Genomic DNA, 19,267 nt, shown 5'->3' with positions numbered 1-19,267 from the left:
AGATGAAAAAGCTTTGGTATAGGAGGATGATAATAATGAAGTTTTTAAAGAAAGGGTGGTTGAGGATATCAGTTCAGATGAACAAAATAGTTTAGATAGCAATAAAATAAGATGGAGGGATGTTCAAGAAGATGAACATTTTGTTACCCAACAAGTTATACCAGAGCACCAAATTCATCCAGGAGGTAATAGCAATCATTCTGTCTCTGGGGAACATACAAATCTTTCAAAACCTCCTGGATTTGAAAAATGGATCAATACAAAAGGTGACAAGGTAACAAACTTGGGATCTTTTTCTGCTACATCTAAGTCTAAAGTTAGAATTGGGTCAAATAAAGTTGTAAACATAAGTAAAGTTCAGAAAAAATGAGATTGTTGCGGAGGCTATCTCGAGATTTATTGAAGTTGGCACAAAATTGGGGTATGGTATGTCTACTGTAAGTGAGAATATGGAAGCGATTATCAACCAAATGGGAGAGAAATTGGTTGATAAATGAATATAATGTCTATAAATGCATGTAGCATCGGAAACAAGGAGAAACGAAGACGTATTTCTACATTGTGTCATAAATTGGGGGTGTCATTTTTGGGAATTCAAGAAACGCGCATGAGTAAAGTTGATCTGTTTTGGCTAAAGAGTTTATGGGGCAATTTTTCGTTTGATTTTCCTACTACTAGTGCTCGTGGTTTATCAGGTGGGATTCTTTTGATTTGGGATCCTTCAATCTTCATCAAAAAGAAGGTTTTTAGCACTGAGAATGCTCTTATTGTGGAAGGGGGTTGGGTTTTCTTTAAGTTCCCATGTTACATGATTAGTGTGTATGCGCCACAGGAGCCTAGTAAAAAGAAGCTTGTATGGGAGTTTTTATCACAGTACATGAAGAGTAATAAAGGAGCTTACTTTCTTTTTGGGGATTTTAATGCGGTAAGGTGGGATTATGAACGTTTGGGTACCTCTTTTTCTAGTTCCATTGCTAATCAGTTTAATGCTTTTATTGCTGGGAACGAATTGATTGAGATCAATATGGGGGTTTTTTGTTCACTAGAGTTGGGTCTAAGGGTACCAAACTTAGCAAGCTGGACCGGTTTTTTGTGTCTCATGAAGTAATATCTCGATTTTATGATATCTCAGACGTGGCTTTGGATTTGATGGTTTTAGATCATAGGCCTATTTTTTTTTGTCTAACTACAGTGTAGATTTTGGTCCTAGATCTTTCAAAATCTTTCATTCCTGGATGCTTGAAGATGGGTTTGATAACTTGGTTCAGGTTACTTGGTCTAATGTTGATGTGAATATTAGAAGTGTGCTACCATTAGATTCAAAAATAAGATGAAGATTCTTAAGTCTGCTATTAAACAATGGTTAGGGTTGGAAAAGGATAAACATCTAGTGGGTAAAAATGAGTTGGTAACTCGGTTACAAGAGTTGGATAAAATTATTGATAATGGTGGTGGTTCGAATTCAATTTGGTAAGAACAAAGCAATGTTCGTGCTAACTTAGCAATCTTGGAGAAAAAAGAGTTGATGGATGCTTCTCAAAAGGCGAAAATAAAGTGGGCTATAGAGGGGGATGAGAACTCTAAATACTATCATAGTGTTCTCAATAAAAAAAAAAGTTAGCTTACCGTGAAGGGTATCAAGGTTGATGGGGAATGGATTACTGAAGCATTTCGGGTTAAAAAAGAGTTTTTTTTAACATTATGAATAAAAATTCAAAAAAAGTGATACTATTCCTTTTCTCCATAGTAATGCAGTGCTGGAGCTTGAGAAGTTGATGTCTATGGATAAAGTGAAGTTGGCAGTTTGGGGGTGTGGTAGTGATAAGGCACAGAGGTTGGATGGGTTTAATTTTGATTTTGTTAAAAAGTATTGGGATATTCTTAAATATGACATGTTTGCCTTCCTGTTGGATGTGTTTCATAAATCAAGAATTCCTTCAGGTTGCAATTCTTCTTTTATAACTATGATACCAAAGATATCTAGCCCGGTGATGATTAATGATTTTCGGCCTATTAGCCTCATAGGCATCCAATATAAAATAATTGCCAAAATCCTCTCTACTCGCCTTGCTAAGGTTATTGGTAAATTGGTTAATAGTGAACAAACGACTTTTATTAAAGATAGGCATATTTTAGATGGTCCGCTTATGTTGAATGAAGTTATAGAGTGGTATAAGAAGAAACGCAAAAAGATGATGGTATTTAAAATAGATTTGGCCAAAGCTTATGATTCAGTTAGTTGGGAATATTTGGATAGAGTCATGGAGTTTATGAAGTTTGGAGAAAAATGGCGTTCCTGGATTCATGCGTGTTTAATTTCTGCGAGATCTTCTGTTCTTATTAATGGTAGTCCGTCTATGGAGTTTCAACTACAAAGAGGCCTAAGGCATGGTGACCCCCTTTCTCCCTTTTTGTTTATCTTGGTTATGGAGGGATTTGCATGCTGCTATACAGGATGCTATTGGAGAAGGTATTTTTCAAGGGGTTAAAATTGGGAATAATAATTTGAATATTTCTCATTTCTGTTATGTGGATGACGTTATTATTTTAGGCGAACGGGACAGAAGAAATATCATTAATATGGTTACTATTCTTCGGTGTTTTTATCTTGTTTCTGGGCTGAAGATGACTCTTGAAAAATCAAACATTTTTGGTATTGGAGTTAGGTAGGAGGAGGTGGTCAATTACGCTAAGTATGTAGGTTGTAAACCTGACAAGCTACCTTTCATTTATTTGGGTCTTCTGGTCGGGCAAAATATGTCTCGAATACGGGGATGGAAGCCAATTATTGACAAAGTTAAGAAGAAACTTTCTATGTGGAAGATTTCTACTCTTTCTGTTGGTGGTAGATTGGTCTTGATAATGTCTATATTGGGTGCAATAAGTACTTATTATATGTCGTTGTTTTTGATGCCGATCACAGTTGCTAAAATCCTGGAACCTTATCGTTCTAATTTTTTTTGGGACAGTGAAGAAGATCATCGAAAAATTCCATGGGTAAAATAGGATTTGATTCTTGTAGATATGGCTCAAGGAGGGCTTAATATTGGTAGTTTGACATCTTTCAATTTTTCTCTTCTTCAAAAGTGGCGGTGGCGTTTTTTGAATTTTAAAGAATTGCTTTGGGTGGATTGACAAAATCATTTTGCCTACTGTTAACAAGAAGACTAGATGGAATCGTTTTATCCCCGTAAAGTTAATATTTTAGTGTGGATGATTTTGTTGGATAGAATGCCGACTAGGTTCAATCTTGATTACCGTGGTATTGACATTCCTCCTGTTTTATGTCCGATTTGTAACCTAGAAGTGGAACAGTTGGATCACCTTTTCATACAATGTGAGGTCGCGGCGAGAACTTGAAATGCAGTATTTAAATGGTTAGAAGTTTCGTTGGTTCGCTTTGACTCGATTGATCAGCTTTTCCAACAAGTTGATCAATTACGTGTTTCCGCGAACAAAAGGAGTGCTATTGACGTGGTGTGTTGTACGACTTTATGGGTTTTATGGAGATATCGAAATGATAGCGTTTATTTTTTAATTTTTAAATTTTTTTTTGGGGGGTGGGGCGGGGGGTAAAATGAGATAGGATATAATTTTTTATTCTATTAGAGAGTTTTCATTTCTTTGGTTTTTTAATAGGTTTAGTAAGATAGTTTTTCATTAGAATTGTTGGTTGCAACTCCCTTTAAACAATTTGTAATGTTTTGGCTTTTTCTCTAGCTTTTTGCTAGAGTTTTGTGTTTTCTAATATATAGTTGGTTCAAAAAAAAAAGGTATCGTTGTATTTGTTGGTAGAAAAATATATAAGTTTGGTATTTGTAAATACTGATTTTGCAACATACACTTTTAAAAATATAGTTTTTTCTCGATAAAAAATAAAGGGCTACAAACAGCAAAGGAAACAATTTGGTATACAAAAATAAAAAATAAAGTTTGAAGGTTGGTGGTTATACAAGGTCGGTATTATTGTACATACCAATTTTGCAACATGCATTTACAAAAATATAGTTTGCATGATTAAAAAAAATTTAAAAAGTTGAAAATGGCAAACAAAACAATTCAGGAAAAAACTAAACAAAAAAAGGTTGAAGGGCTATAAATGGCAAAAGAACGAACCATGGTTTTTTTCAGGGTAAAAAATGAAAACGAAATAAAAAATTAAAGAGCTTTAAATGGCAAACAAAACAATTCTAGGTAAAAAAAAAACGAGAAATAATTGATATATAGTTAATTAGTATTAGGCGGATCCATATCGAATAATATTAAATTTAAATTAATGCAATATTTATTTTTAATGTTGAGTTAGTTTGTATTTTAGCAATTAATTTTCCATTTATTTTAATCAGTATTTAAAATTGTTTTTATATCTATTTGAAAAATAAAAAAAATGGTATTCTCTTTTGCTTACGTTTGCGTACCATAGAGTTGGTTTTTGTGACCACATGCTAATCATATCCTAATTAGCACAAAAAAAATTGTACTTGTTTACCATTGATTTTTTAAATATATGGATGTCCATCCAATAAACTTGATTTGGTTCTGTCAAAAAGAAATTTGTATGTAACATCTTATACTTTAGAATTGTTTAATCATACTACATTTTATTTAATTAAGAATTTATTGGTTTCATCTTTTGAAGTGATTTGCACAAATATCCTCCTTAATAAATGAAGGTTTTTTTTTTGTCAAATATTAATTTCTCATGAGTTTTTACATTTATTATTTTGTGGTATTTTTAAAATAAATATTATCCACTTATCAATTTTTGGTTTGTTTTAATATTTAAAATTAAACTCATATATTATATTAAATTGCAATAAATACATTTCTTTTTTTTTCTTATTTTAAAATTGTACATTAAAAAATATTATTTGTTTACACTTTAATATTTAACCTTTTTTTTAAATTAATCCGTGTATTACACGTATTTCACACCTAGCTTCTACTAAATTATTATCTAACTAGTTTATAACCCGTGAAAACCACAGTTATAAAATTAATTAAATTTTTATATAAAAAGTCAATTATTAAATAATTATATTAAATAAATTATTATTTAAGATATATTTTTTAGTTATATAAAATTATAATCGTTGATTTAAATAAATACATGAATTTATATCATCTTATAATATGTATTAATTTTATTTTATTTTTCAATCTAATATTATTAATTTAATATAATTAGAGTGATAAAATTTAAAATTTGAAATTTAAATAAAAGAATCAATTATTAATTTAATGTAATTAGAGTGAAAAATTTAAAATTTGAAATTTGAAATGAATAATTAATAAGTTGACAAGTGACATGATACGGGATATATAACATTAATGAGGTGTTCTAATTATATGACATTTGTCAATAGAAGATTAAACCTATTCTTTTATTAGAACAGGGAGAAAAGATATGTTTAGAGCCAAATGCCAAGACTATGATAGCCAAACCCTAGCTCCAATTCAAAAAAGCAAAAAGAAAATTAATAAAAATTACAAAAAATAACTGCGTTATGCCTAAACAACTAAGATAGAGGAATCGAAAGAATTCATGAAAGCACACAAATAAATAATTCAACCGACATTTTCCACTGAATCATGTTGCTTCCCAAATTTTCTTAAAGCCAGTGAATATATTGCCTTTCTCTTCATTGCTGACCCTGCAGCCACCACTTTCACTGCCTGTAGTGCACACAATACAAAAAGTGTCACAAGAACAGAACAGAACAGATTATACTGTGTTTGACATGTACTGGATTGACTGACTGTGACTAGTGACAGTGACATTACCGTAGAAAGACTATGCCCATTGGACATCAATTCTTCCAATTCGTTCTCCAACTGAGCCTCCGACGGAGTTTCAACCTCACAATTCGTCTTCCCTTCAATCAAAAACGTGATTTCTCCCTTAGGTTGCCGATCCATGAATGCTAATTTAGCTTCCCCTAGAGTCCCCCGCCAAAACTAATAAAAGGGTATTATACATTTATAATATTTATTAGTTAATAATTATACAATTTCTAAATAAAAAAAAAAAAAAAAAAAAGGTTTTTTAATGATAACGGTACAAAAATATTAACCTCTTCATGCATTTTGGTGATCTCTCGTGCCATGACACATCGTCTGCAATTTAAAAACACAAACTTAAGGATCCATAGTTATGTCCAATAATGAGACACTATGATTATATGAGAATATGTTTTTATTCCGAAAATGCCCTTGGTTTACCTAGATTCACCAAAAAGAGAGGAAGTCTCTTCAAGAAACTGTGAAAGCTTGTGTGGAGGAACATAGAATATCTGTGTGGCTGATTCTTTTGCAGAAACCGTGAGCCTTTCCCTTCTTGGGCCCGCATTTTTGGGAAGAAACCCAACTATATGAATAATATCATATTATTAACATCGCGCAAAAAGTTTTGAAAAAAAAATGCATTTTTATGTCATTTTGGGAAGTGAATTACCGAATGTAAATTCAATAGTGGATAAACCCGAGGCTGAAAGAGCAGTTACAAAAGCACAAGGCCCTGGTATTGGTATGACTGAGATATTCGCTTCCACACACAACTTTGCCTATATTCATATCTTGTGAATTAAAGTGATAAATGCAATTTAAAATTATAACATTGTACTTTTCATTGCTATAATTTGGTAGATATTTCAAAATACAATGTTGTAGAAATAGCAATTTGGTAGATATTTCAAAATACAATGTTGTAGAAGTAAGAAATGAAGGTAGGATGCTATAAACTAAAATTAACAAATCATTGAAAGCATGTGCTATTTCTTGCATTTAACCTTAATTTGAACAAGAACAGGAGAAGAAGATTCGCACCAGTTCAGAGCCAGGGTCGCTGATGCCTGGTGTCCCGGCATCACTAATGAGTGCTACAATCTCACCATCAATTAATCTTTTTAATATGGATTGCTCTCGTTGGGTTTCATTGAATTTATGATAGCTCAGCTATAAAACTAAATCATGAAATTAGAAATGAGATGAAATAGGGAAAAAAGAAACATCGGATTCATGAAGCAAAAAGATGAACTTACAAGGGGGGTTTTGATGCTATAATGTTGAAGCAACTTGCCGGAATGCCTCGTATCCTCTGCAAGTATCACATCGGCTGATCTTAAAACGCGCAGGGCTCTGTGTTTATGAATTGAAGTTAGAAATTTAATAAAGGAATCAGCACAACGTAATATCTATTACTACCTCAAGGTGATATCTTCAAGATTTCCGATTGGAGTTCCTACTAGGTATAATCCGGACTTCAAAGTGGCCTACAACAGGAAATACGCACTTATCAATCACTCCTTCCATATTAGGGTTTTATACCACGATGAATTCGTTAGGGTTTATAGAAACTAGTGAAGAAAGCAGCTTACCTGCTTTGATGAGGGTTCTTGAAGGGAGAGCGGAGTGGAGTCGACGGTGGAAGTAGGGTGTGACTCAGAACAAAGAAAGAGGGCGAACCGACGACGGTATTGAAGGGTTGAAGACGGAGCCACCTTGACGGCTATCGTGGAAGGTGTTTGATGAGTGATAGACCACCATGAAGACGGCGTCGATGAAGTGGCCGACAACATCGCCGGGAAACGAGAAATTGTCATCCTCAACATTGCTCACGTTCTCATCAGGTACTCGCAGTCGTAGTTTGTTAGCCTCTTCGAGGTCAAAGTGTATAATTAGACTTCTCACTATCTCGAATCAAGAACATTTTGACATTTTTATATTTGTTAAATTATGTAAATGTAAAATATTCCATAAATTTTGAAAATACCTTTAATCAGTGTTTGTCTTATGTCTGGGTGGAGGCTAGTAGGCATCAGCATAAGGAGGGTTAGATTTCGAGTAACACCGAACCCAACTCGCGTATTTCGGTTTTAAAATCTAATACGTTCGATTTCTAATCGGGTTTAGTTTCTTAGGTTTTTAGGGTCGGTTTCTATGTTTCTGGGTTCAAACCATGGGTTTTGGGTTTAAACCCATTTTCAAGACAACACAACATATTCATTAGATTAAGAGATAACAGTTAACATCAATTAACAAATTAACATAATAGCTAACATCAATTAACAGATTAGCATAACATATTTAACCTCAATCTTAGATTTAAGCTTAATCTCATATTCATCATAACAGAAGCTAAGAGATACCTGAAATTAAAAACAGATAGCAAATACAAATACATTGAACAGATGGAATCAAACCAAAGGCCTTTGGCTTAACGGTAAAGAATGATTCTCTCAAATGAGAGGTCATGAGCTCAAGTCTCACTAAGAGACATATGCGGTGTTCATGATTAGATTAGAAGTATGATAGTTTGTTGTTTAAAAAAAACTACGAAGGTTAGAAGGCAAACGAAATTGGAAAACATTAATTTATTTATGTTTATTTATTCGAGAAATCAAAAACAATAACACCACAAATTACAAACTCAAAACTTCAGACATGTGTGTACTAAGAAGGGGAAGTCGAGATCGAGATCGAGCAGACCAACTCACTTCAATTCAGCGGTTCACCAACTCACTTCAGTAGTTCAACAGAGGCAAACGAGATCGAGTTCGTCACTGAAGCGGCCTAAGAGCCATCAGTCTTATTTTCAATTTAGGGTTTAGGAGTGTATCGTTGTAGAGTGTAGGCCATCGGTCTTATTTTCAATTTCTCATTTTTAATGTTAATAAGAAATATTAAATAAAAAGAAATAAATAGTGTTGGGTCGGTTTTTTTATAGCACCCCAAAACCGAAAATCAATTTTAATAGTTTTTAATTTCGGAGCCCAAACCCGACAGTTGCTGTGGTTTCAGTTTCATCAGGTTTCTTTTTTGTTTATCGGTTTTTGGGTTCAGTTTTGCTTATCTCTAGTGGAGGAACAGTTGTCGTTGAACCCTCCAAACAGGTCGTTCACTGGCGGATTTTAAACAAAATGTCATGGGTATTACATATAAATTTAGAGGTAACATGTCGAAAAATTGCACTACATCGAACAATTCTCAATTTTTTTACTGCACTTAAAAATTTGAGGGGTTAAGGCCAGCTCCTGCCGCTGCTCCCAAGGTGGTGGGGTTAATTTTCCCGACGAACTCGCACAAGCCACTTCCTTCCTTTCCTTCTTTGTGTCCAACACAAATCACGTTCACCTACTTGCGTCAAAACCCCCTTTTCTGGTACCGGGTTAGTAGGGATGGTGTGTAACGCCCCTCGCTATGGCCTATTTAAATAATATTTAAGAAAAGCATTTGTTAAAGTTTCCTAAAAATTCAGAGTTTATGTTTTACGAAAAATGCGTTAGTGCCAAAATAGTAAGTTTAATTAAGTTTGAAGATTATCAAGGTTGTTAACAATTGTGACATCCCCATTTTTCACGGCCAGAAAAGACCTATTTTGTTTATGCTTTATAAAAATCAGAGTACTTCTTTTAATGAAACTGTTGCGGAATTTGTTCCCATAAAAACTCGATGAATACGTTATCAAAACATTTTCGAACAAACGTATTTTATTCATTTTAAAATGTTTGGGATGTCATCGTCAATACAGAAACATAAGCATAAACGGAACTTACATTTATTTACACTAGTGATCTACATCTCTTTAATCTCTTAGTGTAATGTCACCTTATATCAACACCTGTGATATAAATAAATTGAGTGGGTCAGGTTGGGAAACCTGGTGAGTACATAGGGTTTTCAACCCACAATAATATAATTATTATGTTTAAACAATCAAACAATCAACCCAATTACCTATCTCCATTATCTTCTTTACTCTTAAGGATTTAACCTAAGAGTCATCTATCCTGCATTCGTTTATTCCGAAGTCCCATACTTTATAAGACTGGCACTAAATCCATAGCTACCAATGTTCGTTCGTAAAGCACTAATTCCATAGCTGCTATAGTCTATTCATCGGGTACTAAATCCATAGCTACCAGTGTTTATCTAATAGGTACTAAGTCCATAGCTACCAATTCCTAACATGTACTAAATCCATAGCTATCGGTGTTTGTCCAATAGGCACTAAGTCCATAGCTGCCGATATTTATTAGACACTAAGTCCATAGCTGCCAATGTTTACTCACATCATCTTTTATCTCTCATCATTCATCTACCCATGTCATACCTAACATATTCGTATATATAAAATACGTATACAATTTAAATCCTTTAAAACACGTATAAAACGTTCATCCAGCATAGACAACAAGTATTCAGATAATATGCACATATAGCACGTAATTTATATAAAATACTTCATATCTATGTGTAAGATGAAAGGGACTATGCACTCACCTGAAAGGTGGCGACTCAGCACTCGGACAACGCTTTGATACTCTCAAAACGATTTCCTTCGATAAAACCTAGTATCAATACCACTAGGGTTTAGTCTAATGATAACTGCGACAAATTAATAGCCTAGCTATTATTTTTATTATATAAGTGTTAAATAACACTCAATATAACTCATAATAATAGTCCAAATAATTATTTTAAGGACCTAATAACATTACTATAATTATTTGGAAGCTATATTAAAAATTGCGTAAGCGTAGCTCACTTACAGCGGATTTTAAAGAAAATCGGGCTTTGCTCGGAGCAGCATTTCCGAAACCGAAATACACTTTTTCTTGGGACTCTGGGAGCCTCGGGGCTTCCTTCGGGTGCTAGGGGTCTTATCTAGGGTTTAGGGGGTTAGAGGGGTAGTGAGAGAAAGTAGAGAGAGGAGTTGAAGAAATGAGTGAAAAATCCGAGACCCTTCGCAACCTATTTATAGGGCCGAACTTCGGACCTACATTGCGCGTACCACTCAATTACGCTGGGCGTAGTTCGGATAAGGTTGCCAGGCGTGTTCCAGCTGGCTCGCACTCGGACAGGACCCGTATAAGACCGAAGGTACGCGGGGCGTACCGGACCTCGTACGCGGGGCGTAATGCGAAGGCTTCGTGGCATGATCCGAAGCGAGGTCTGATCAGCGATGGAGGGTCCAGATGTTGCCACGTCATCTCAGTTTCGTAATTTTCCTTCTCGACTTCTAAAAATCATAACTTTCGCATACGAGCTCCGTTTTCGACGTTCTTTATATCCACGCGAAGGTGAGAATGTACTCTACAACTTTCGTTTAGACTCCATCGGCTAATTTTGACTCGATTTTAAATTTTATATTATTAACAGGGCGGGACAAGATTGGTCCGTTAAATTCTCATAACTTCTTCATCCAACGTCCGTTTTCGCCCATATTTTTCTCGTTATGCTACTCTTAACGAGATCTTCGATTCTCGTTCAGGTCGGGTCGGCTAAAAACCGCTCGATCTAATATTCGAATTTCGGGCTGTACACTGCTAATCTGAAACTTCGAAAAATCATAACTTCTTCATACGAAGTCAGATTTGGGCGTTCTTTTTATCGATGTTCTTAGTTTAACATATTCTACGACTTTCATTCAGATTGCTAAGGCTAAATCTCGCTCTATCGTAAATTCACTATTTACGCTTCCCGGTGCTGTTTCGGTTCCGTCGCGAAACTTCGATGAGTCATAACTTCTTCGTTATAACTCGGATTTCGGCGTTCTTTATATGTACGGAAACCTTGTGACATATTCTACAACTTGGTTAAGATTATTTATTCTAAATATTTTTTTGTCGAAAAGTCGTTTTCGACCCCTATTGCCTCTAAATGGACTAGCCCAGATCTGCGGGCGTTACAACAATAAACCTATCAAAAAAGGATTAAAGCTCACCACACATTCTATGATTCTATGGCCTTCTAAAAGTCCAAGCTAATCCCTAACCCAAACATTCATGAAATATCATTTTTTGGGAAATTGGTTTGATATTAAAAGCAAAATACTAATGTTTTTGGAAATTGACTTATGCATCATATTTATGCAGGGAGAGAGTTAGGGGGGCGGTATGGAAGATTGGTCCACTCCGCAAAGCTTAGCTTTTTGGTTCCCTCCCCCTATGTGGTCGGCCTTATTACCTGCCTCCTCCTTTCTATTGATGGAATATATCAATACCCGAGCTCCTGCTTTCCTTGTGTTCTTCACCGACGCTCGCCGGATGTATCACTCATCCCGCTCCTAAGGTAAGGAGTCTTCTGTGTGTTAGAATCTTTATGGGAATGAATAACATATATCATGTTATGATGGATTGTGACTGCGAGATCCTGGGTATTCGATATTTTGACTATTCGTAATGTCATCGTTTGTGCGCAGATTTTTAGATAATACTCACGTGCACATCTGAGCTAGCTACTCCCCTTGTGTGGCATAAGGTGGTGGGTTCCCCTATTTGCCTAGCGTTTGGTTTTTGCGGCATAAGCCTAAGTATGTAAACACCAATTATTGTGATTTGGACATGGGTGTGTGTAGTTGCATACATTACATTTAATCATATGATTTAATTATGATTTCACCCTTTTTGCGTATTGTAGAACTATTGTTTCATTTTGAGAACATAATTGCCAGAGTTAAACCTTTATGCATATAAGGCCCCTTTGTTTTGATTGGGTTGTTAAACCAAATGCTTATGCATTTTGTTTGTTTTCCAGAGATTTGGTTCGAGTAAGTTTGATTGTCATCCCTTACTCTTAATGAATCAACCTTGGATGACTCACAAGACAAATCTATTACCTAACATATTTTGATGTATGTTCAGGTTGAAGACCTTAACATACATATAGTATTCAAGTAGCAAACAAATCATTTAAGGAAAAATCTCAACAAAATTCAAAGTAAAATAGAGGATGTGTGTTCCCGGTAAACCACCTTAATCCAAAGCTTTCCATTTCACTTCTTACGTCAATGAAAGTCCACCTCAAACTCCACCTATTTGAACATTTGAACAGATAGTGGTTAGTGGTGATCGCCGAGACGCCAAAGCTAGATTTAAACAAATGGTTGTTAGTGGCAGTCGCTTCTTCTCCTTCTTCTCTCACTTGACCTGGATGAGGGTTAATGGTTGTCGGCGGCGGTGATGGTAGATGTTTTATGGCATTTACTATAATGTATATGAAGTTAATGGGGTTATAAGATGTAAGTTATTTTTTTTTATTTTTATTTTTTTACCTTAATATGCTTTGTTTGATTACTCTTAATAGATAGCCTCTTATTCAAGAGAACATGGTTAAAGGGATTCACACTAATCCTGCAAAGATTGTTGACGAGGTGATCTCATAAACCTTTTCATGGTTCAAGTTCAGATCTAAGGAGGTGATACATAGGTGGATTGAATGGAGTATATCTCCCTTTTGTTAAGTTTTGTTATTTTATCTCTATTGCAGACTCTTCTCTTTGTACTTGTGCCCTCGTTTTAGTTACTTGCTAATCGAGTGACTTTTATTAATATACTTATTTGCCGTTTCAAAAAAAAAGGAGATTAATTATGTTTCTCAAATTTTTTCTAAAGAAATCAGTTTTCACTGTGAATATCTGTATTTCTATGTGGGTTATGATAACTAGGTATAAAAGTTAATGATACATATGAGTCTTCAATATTATCGGTAGTCTCTAATGTATTAAAAATTATTGATATTACACAGTATTGATAAAAATAAAGAAAAGTTTTGATAAACGATGTTTAATTATAGGGTGTTATTTAACAACATTCTAATTTTTATGATTTTGGCTTAAATATTTCCATAAATGAGCCAAGACTCTAGAGCTGGTGACCTAGTTTTATTAGACCAAGTTGAATAGCGTGTGAGCTGTGACCGTGTAACCGTATTGTGTATGCATAATATGAGTATTTGACGTAGTCGCTTGGCTTTCGAACGAAGCCTATGATAATTTGGATTATGTTGCTAATGGGTTGAACTTAAAAGCTCGTTATTGGGCCTTTAGCCTTAAACTGATACTTTATAGATTATATAATCTCGTTTTTATTCCAAGGAATATGTCCCTTTAAACATTTTTCTGAAATATTAGAAATACATGAAAAAGCAATTTCCACTTTCAATTCAAATATATGAAATACCTAAAAATCATTATATCAATGAATATGAAAAAAAATGGTTAGTTCTACTTCTGATCTACAATATTGTCTATCTTTATGTACATTACTACATGCAAAAAGAGACCAACATATCTACCGACTTATACAAACACCGTTTCTTAAAACTTCAGCCACTATCACCACGACTTCATTTTAGAAATGAAACTCGGCTCGAATATCCTTTGACCAGTGGCTAATATATGCCGAGGGTCAAACTCCATTTTCCTCTTGTAAAATTGTGGCCATTTTTCTCCATAATGATCCATCCAGTCTTCTTGTGTGGTGTAATGTGGCAAATATTGTTTGATATCGATTTTTTCATCTTTGCAAAACTTTAAAATCTGACGGTTCTCATCACTCAACCGCTCTAACGTCAGTGCTTCATCACCGTTCTGCAAAGCTGACCTAAGCAACGCCACCAAGTAAAACACCTCCTCATTCGGTGTCACCACTGACGTCTCCGCATCCCACCTACACAAACAATTAACCAAATTTAAATATTCTGCCATATATATAATTATTTTTCCAGTAACCCTAAACCCAATTAAAAGCTGTTAACATTTTTTTTTTCAAATATACCTATGTAGTATTATTTATGCATAAAGTACAAAATATCACATGAAGGATCTTTTCAACATGTTATATGCATGGTCAAAGTACAAAGCATGATCTCTATTTGTCATGTAGATATGCATGAAGTCGTATAATATTGTATAGCATCATATGGATATACGGATGGAATATTATATTATATTCTTACTTGTTTTTGTTCATGGGGTAGATGAGGATGGGTCCACTAGTCTTATTCCCCAAAATGCCCTTGAAGACTCCTTGGTCAAAGTCAGCAATTCTTGATTTGGGTACAAACAGGTTAAGCCACGGGTGTGGTACATCCCATAAACCCTTGGACCGGAGTTTTAACTCAGCCTTGTGAACCCGGTCCAAGAATTCCACATATGGAAGATCAGTAGTGAACACTGATGCTGGTATATAGTTTAATTGCTCTAACAAAGCGTCCACTTCCTGCATAAATTAATAAAAAAGAGTAAACAAAAGTACACTTCTTTTTATAACTACATTTACTTACTTTATTAATTAATTAGCTCCTAATTATTTGGTGGGTGGATTGCATCGATTTAATTATGAGTACCAATAGTTTTTTTTTTCTTTAAAAAAAAAAAAAGTAAAATATTAGTAATGTTTGTCGTCAATCATGATATCAAATCAACAGAAGATCTCCTGTGTTTTCTTGTGCAGAGTTCGTATATTTTATTAAACATAAACACCTGTAAAGGAATTGTTCTAGGGTTAATTAATTACCTGATCAACAGATTGTGGGTCGGAATGATTGTAATAGTTCTTGGTGATTTCCAGACAATAGAGGACGTTGCCACCATCAGCAATGGAGGAGATTTTAACAGGGTTACTAGGGGAGAAGAAGGAAGACCTCCAGTTGTTGATGAGACCTTCGTCCACGATTACAAAACCTTCGACATAGTCAAATTTCTTGGAGCTTGGTTGACCATGGAGGGAGATGAGATATTCTTGATCATGGGTAAACACCGAGAAGTTTGAATACAATACACGGATCCATCTCACCTGAAGGTAATTAGTTGTCAATTATCATCATAGAATAATAAGTTAAGAAAGAAGAGTCATGGGCCATAACCTAAAAAGCGTGAGAAAATGACATTATGTTTGTCGATGGAATAATAATAATAACAAATAACTGGCACATCAACCACAACACAAACACAAACGCAAACGCAAGCAGGTTTTGATTGGTTGAAAAAACTTCATCGCCATTAACATGAACATGGACCACTAAATCATTGCTATTTTGTAAATAATTTATTTTGTTTCGATTCAAAATCTCCAAAATTGTACTGTATTTCATGGAAAGAATATGTAATTAAAAATAGTAAATTAAACAGCATATATATATATATATATATATATATATATATATATATATATATATATATATATATATCGAAAGAAATTAAAATTAACATACTCTTTGAGGGGAAGCTTCCAATGCAATTCTAGCCCTTGTGATGATCCCAAATTGACCTAGCCCTCCCATAACCGCATGGAACAATTCCGAGTTTTTATTCTCTGCGCATGTCACCACCTCTCCTTTTCCTGCACTTGTTCACACAACATACCATTAATCAATGGATCTGAATGAAATTAAGTTATGATTTGTCATTTGTATGGTGGTGCATTGTTGGGTTGTACGGTATAAGTAGGTAATGCAGTAGGGTAAGTATCGTTTTCAAAATCATGCATGAAAGAGGATGGTGGAATTCATTAATTACCTGTGACGACATCGACCTCATGAACATTGCTAATCTGAGGGCCATGGTTGAAAGCTTGTCCACTGATTCCTGCATTAGAGAGAGTACCACCAACAGAAAGGTACAAGTAATCAGTCCACGATTTTGGTGCTAGTCCATATTGTAGCGTAGACTTGAGCACATCGATCCAAAGCTCCCCGCCCCACACGTCCACATACATCAACTTCTCGGAAACCACCGGCGCCACCGGAGCCCCACTCGATCCGCTCATTTGGACCACCACACCGTTGGCTGCCTGAGACTGACCGTTGATTGAATGCCCGTGGCCTCTCGCTGATACCACGAATCCGTGACCGGATTCGTAAGCCAATTTTATGATCTTTGCGACGTCGGCGGCGGAAGACGGATGAAGAACCGCCGTCGGTTCGATACTCGTCATTTTGCCGAAATCGAGAGAAGCGGAATGGAGGTCCGTTCGGTTGAAGCTTAACTGAGGTTCTGTTCCGATGAGGAAGTCGGTAGGATGTAGGGTTAATCCGACGATCACGATCAAATGGCATATGGCGGAGAGAAGTAGTAGAATTGGTGCCATGATTTAGCGGTGTTGAAGAAGGTGTACGGAAATCACGGAGACCGGCGGAGGGGATGGCGGATTTAAGGCGGTTTACGGAGGAGCATGTAGGAGATTCGTTTTGCACGGGCTGATTGTTGCTATATATAGAAGGTTGGAAATCAAGATTTTTCTTTTTCTTTTTTAGTTATGAATTTCTTTCAAAGAAATCATTACGCGCACTGAGCGTGTTTGTGTGTGAGAGAGAAAGAGAGTGTAGTGGGGATTGAGTTATGTGAGGGTTATAAGATGCAGGCTCTCTCTCTATTTATAGCACACTCGGACCTTGGAAGTCAGACACATCGGAACTCACGTGGTAAAACTTGTATGGCACGTGACATATCACTTTTCTTTCTATTTCTTTGGGGGTTATTTAGAAAAATTATTGCAATTTTATTTACACATTAAATCAGGTGAACTAACGATATATCAATGAAATTATATAAAAGATGACATGACTTTTGTTATGTAATTGAATTGTGTATTACATATACAATTAAATCACAATGTCCTTATGAACAGTATCTTACCTGGATACTGTTCATCGGGTTAGTTTCCTCAACCACGCTTAACTCCACCGATCCACCGCTAGCCCTCCTAGAATCTTCTTCTACCTTGCTTCAGTTTGAAAAACTCCATATCCCGTTTCGTTTTACAATTTCTTCATTCAACTTCCAAAATCAACCATGGATTTACCTACAGATGGAAGAAAAATCACCATCATCGCCATCACCGTCTCTCTTTACCCTTCTACTATGCTAACACATTCTCTCTTCACTCATTCTTCCGAGCCGCCTTCCAGTTCCTTCCACCGCTACCTTTTTCCTCTCTATCATTATCACTCTTTTTTTTTTCTCTGATTGAGTACGTGCAGAAACTGCCTCGACGCCTCGCCGATTTCTAAAACTGTAGGTTATTTGATTCCCTTTGTTTAACTTTTCTTTGATTATGATTCTCTTCAGGATATTGACAGGACCATGCAAAAGCCCTAAATCGTCGTCTACGTCTCCATCTCCACTCTCCTCTGTAAATCATTCGACCACCGTTAAGCCACCAGGTCTGTGATCGAGCCCCTTACATCCTAACGCAATGTCTTCTCCTATGAACATCAGGTTTTTTGAGATTTTGGAGGCAGCAAGTTATAAATGAAGGCGACAACACAACTTAAAGTAATTTCTTCTGTTTTTTTGCCTTTTTTGTTTATTCTTACATTTTTTCTGCATTTTGGGCCATATAGGGTTTCTTGGAAGTTCGATTGAACTTCGTTTCTTCACTAATATGCGATGAAGATCAACAGAGGACAAGTAGTAGTTCTGGAATAAAAGTGAAATCTGTCTATGTCAGTTTGGAGCTCAATCCAAATTTTGGACTTATAGGATGCTTAATAAGCTCATTAGAAGATTTATTATATGCCCTAATTGTTTGTGATTTTACACATTTTAATTGCAAAAGTTGATTCTAAATAAGTTAATTCATTTATACTTGGGACCAAAAAATACAACCATGAATTGATCCTTCATTGCCAAATGATTTGTACAAAACAACTTTGTATGAACACCTCTGTACACCATCAATTGGACAATGAATTAGAGAAAAATAAAGCAAATTTGAGATGTGAGGTTATGTAGGTTTAGTCTATGTATATTTGATAATGCAAATGATGATTAACATTAACATGACTTTTATGACATTTTCTATGAACAGTTACTGAAGAAGTGGACCAACCTTTACCAAAGTTTCCTCCAGGTAATGGAAGTTCATTCATAATATTTTTCTTAACGATTGTATTACTAAATTACAATTTTACCCTTTTAGAGAAAAAAAGGATGCCCTACTTTCTGTTAAGTTCTCCCTATCCCTTCCAGTGTTTCTCTGAAACATGTTGCTAGCACCTTGATCCAATGTTGAATATGTTGACTGTTTTTATATTTAGTGATTGTCCGATTCAAGATATGTAGTCCGAATATAGCTGAAGGAACATCAATAATTGTCTTCTTGCCCAATACAATTGTTCCCTTGATTTATAGATTGACATAATTTTCACATGAAATATGATATCCTTTTTGCAGATAAATGTAATTGGCAGCTCCAGATAAATGGAAGGTCAATGATGGATTTAAACTCAGTTATGTTCGTGAATCTATGCACAAGGTACTACTTTGATTTGGTATAACTATCTAAGCATTGTTGGATTAGTGTCTAAGTCCATAACTATTTTGGTATGTACTTGACCCGATGGTGCATGGTCCTTTTGGGTTGCCTTCACCAAAGCAACTTGATAGGATGAATTATGGAGAGAGAGGATTAAATACGATTTATTAATATATTGTGAGAATAATATATTAAAGGAGAAATCATATTGTTTAATTAATATTAGT

General features: G+C 35.2%; 2 protein-coding genes across 2 annotated transcripts; both read right to left on the bottom strand.

Annotated features, from left to right (window-relative positions):
- Nucleotides 1–5,363: 5,363 nt before the first annotated feature.
- Nucleotides 5,364–7,690, bottom strand: LOC145068096 (Tetrapyrrole (Corrin/Porphyrin) Methylase). The gene is made up of 9 exons (XM_079015098.1): nucleotides 7,377–7,690; nucleotides 7,204–7,271; nucleotides 7,041–7,137; nucleotides 6,826–6,954; nucleotides 6,455–6,563; nucleotides 6,223–6,367; nucleotides 6,075–6,117; nucleotides 5,785–5,958; nucleotides 5,364–5,676 (listed from the first exon to the last, which is right to left on the bottom strand). Exons 1-9 carry the CDS (start codon nucleotides 7,608–7,610, stop codon nucleotides 5,569–5,571), a joined length of 1,107 nt encoding a protein of 368 aa, XP_078871224.1. The 5' UTR covers nucleotides 7,611–7,690; the 3' UTR covers nucleotides 5,364–5,568.
- Nucleotides 7,691–13,813: 6,123 nt separating this feature from the next.
- On the bottom strand, nucleotides 13,814–17,145 carry LOC145068050 (cytokinin dehydrogenase 5-like). The gene is made up of 5 exons (XM_079015054.1): nucleotides 16,301–17,145; nucleotides 15,997–16,124; nucleotides 15,300–15,578; nucleotides 14,740–15,002; nucleotides 13,814–14,450 (listed from the first exon to the last, which is right to left on the bottom strand). Exons 1-5 carry the CDS (start codon nucleotides 16,869–16,871, stop codon nucleotides 14,117–14,119), a joined length of 1,575 nt encoding a protein of 524 aa, XP_078871180.1. The 5' UTR covers nucleotides 16,872–17,145; the 3' UTR covers nucleotides 13,814–14,116.
- Between the last annotated feature and the right edge of the window lie 2,122 nt (nucleotides 17,146–19,267).

Source organism: Lactuca serriola, chromosome 1 (assembly GCF_051521515.1).
Source record: "Lactuca serriola cultivar US96UC23 chromosome 1, Lser_US96UC23_V15, whole genome shotgun sequence".
Lineage (NCBI taxonomy): Eukaryota > Viridiplantae > Streptophyta > Magnoliopsida > Asterales > Asteraceae > Lactuca > Lactuca serriola.
This window is presented reverse-complemented; position numbering and strand designations above follow the sequence as displayed.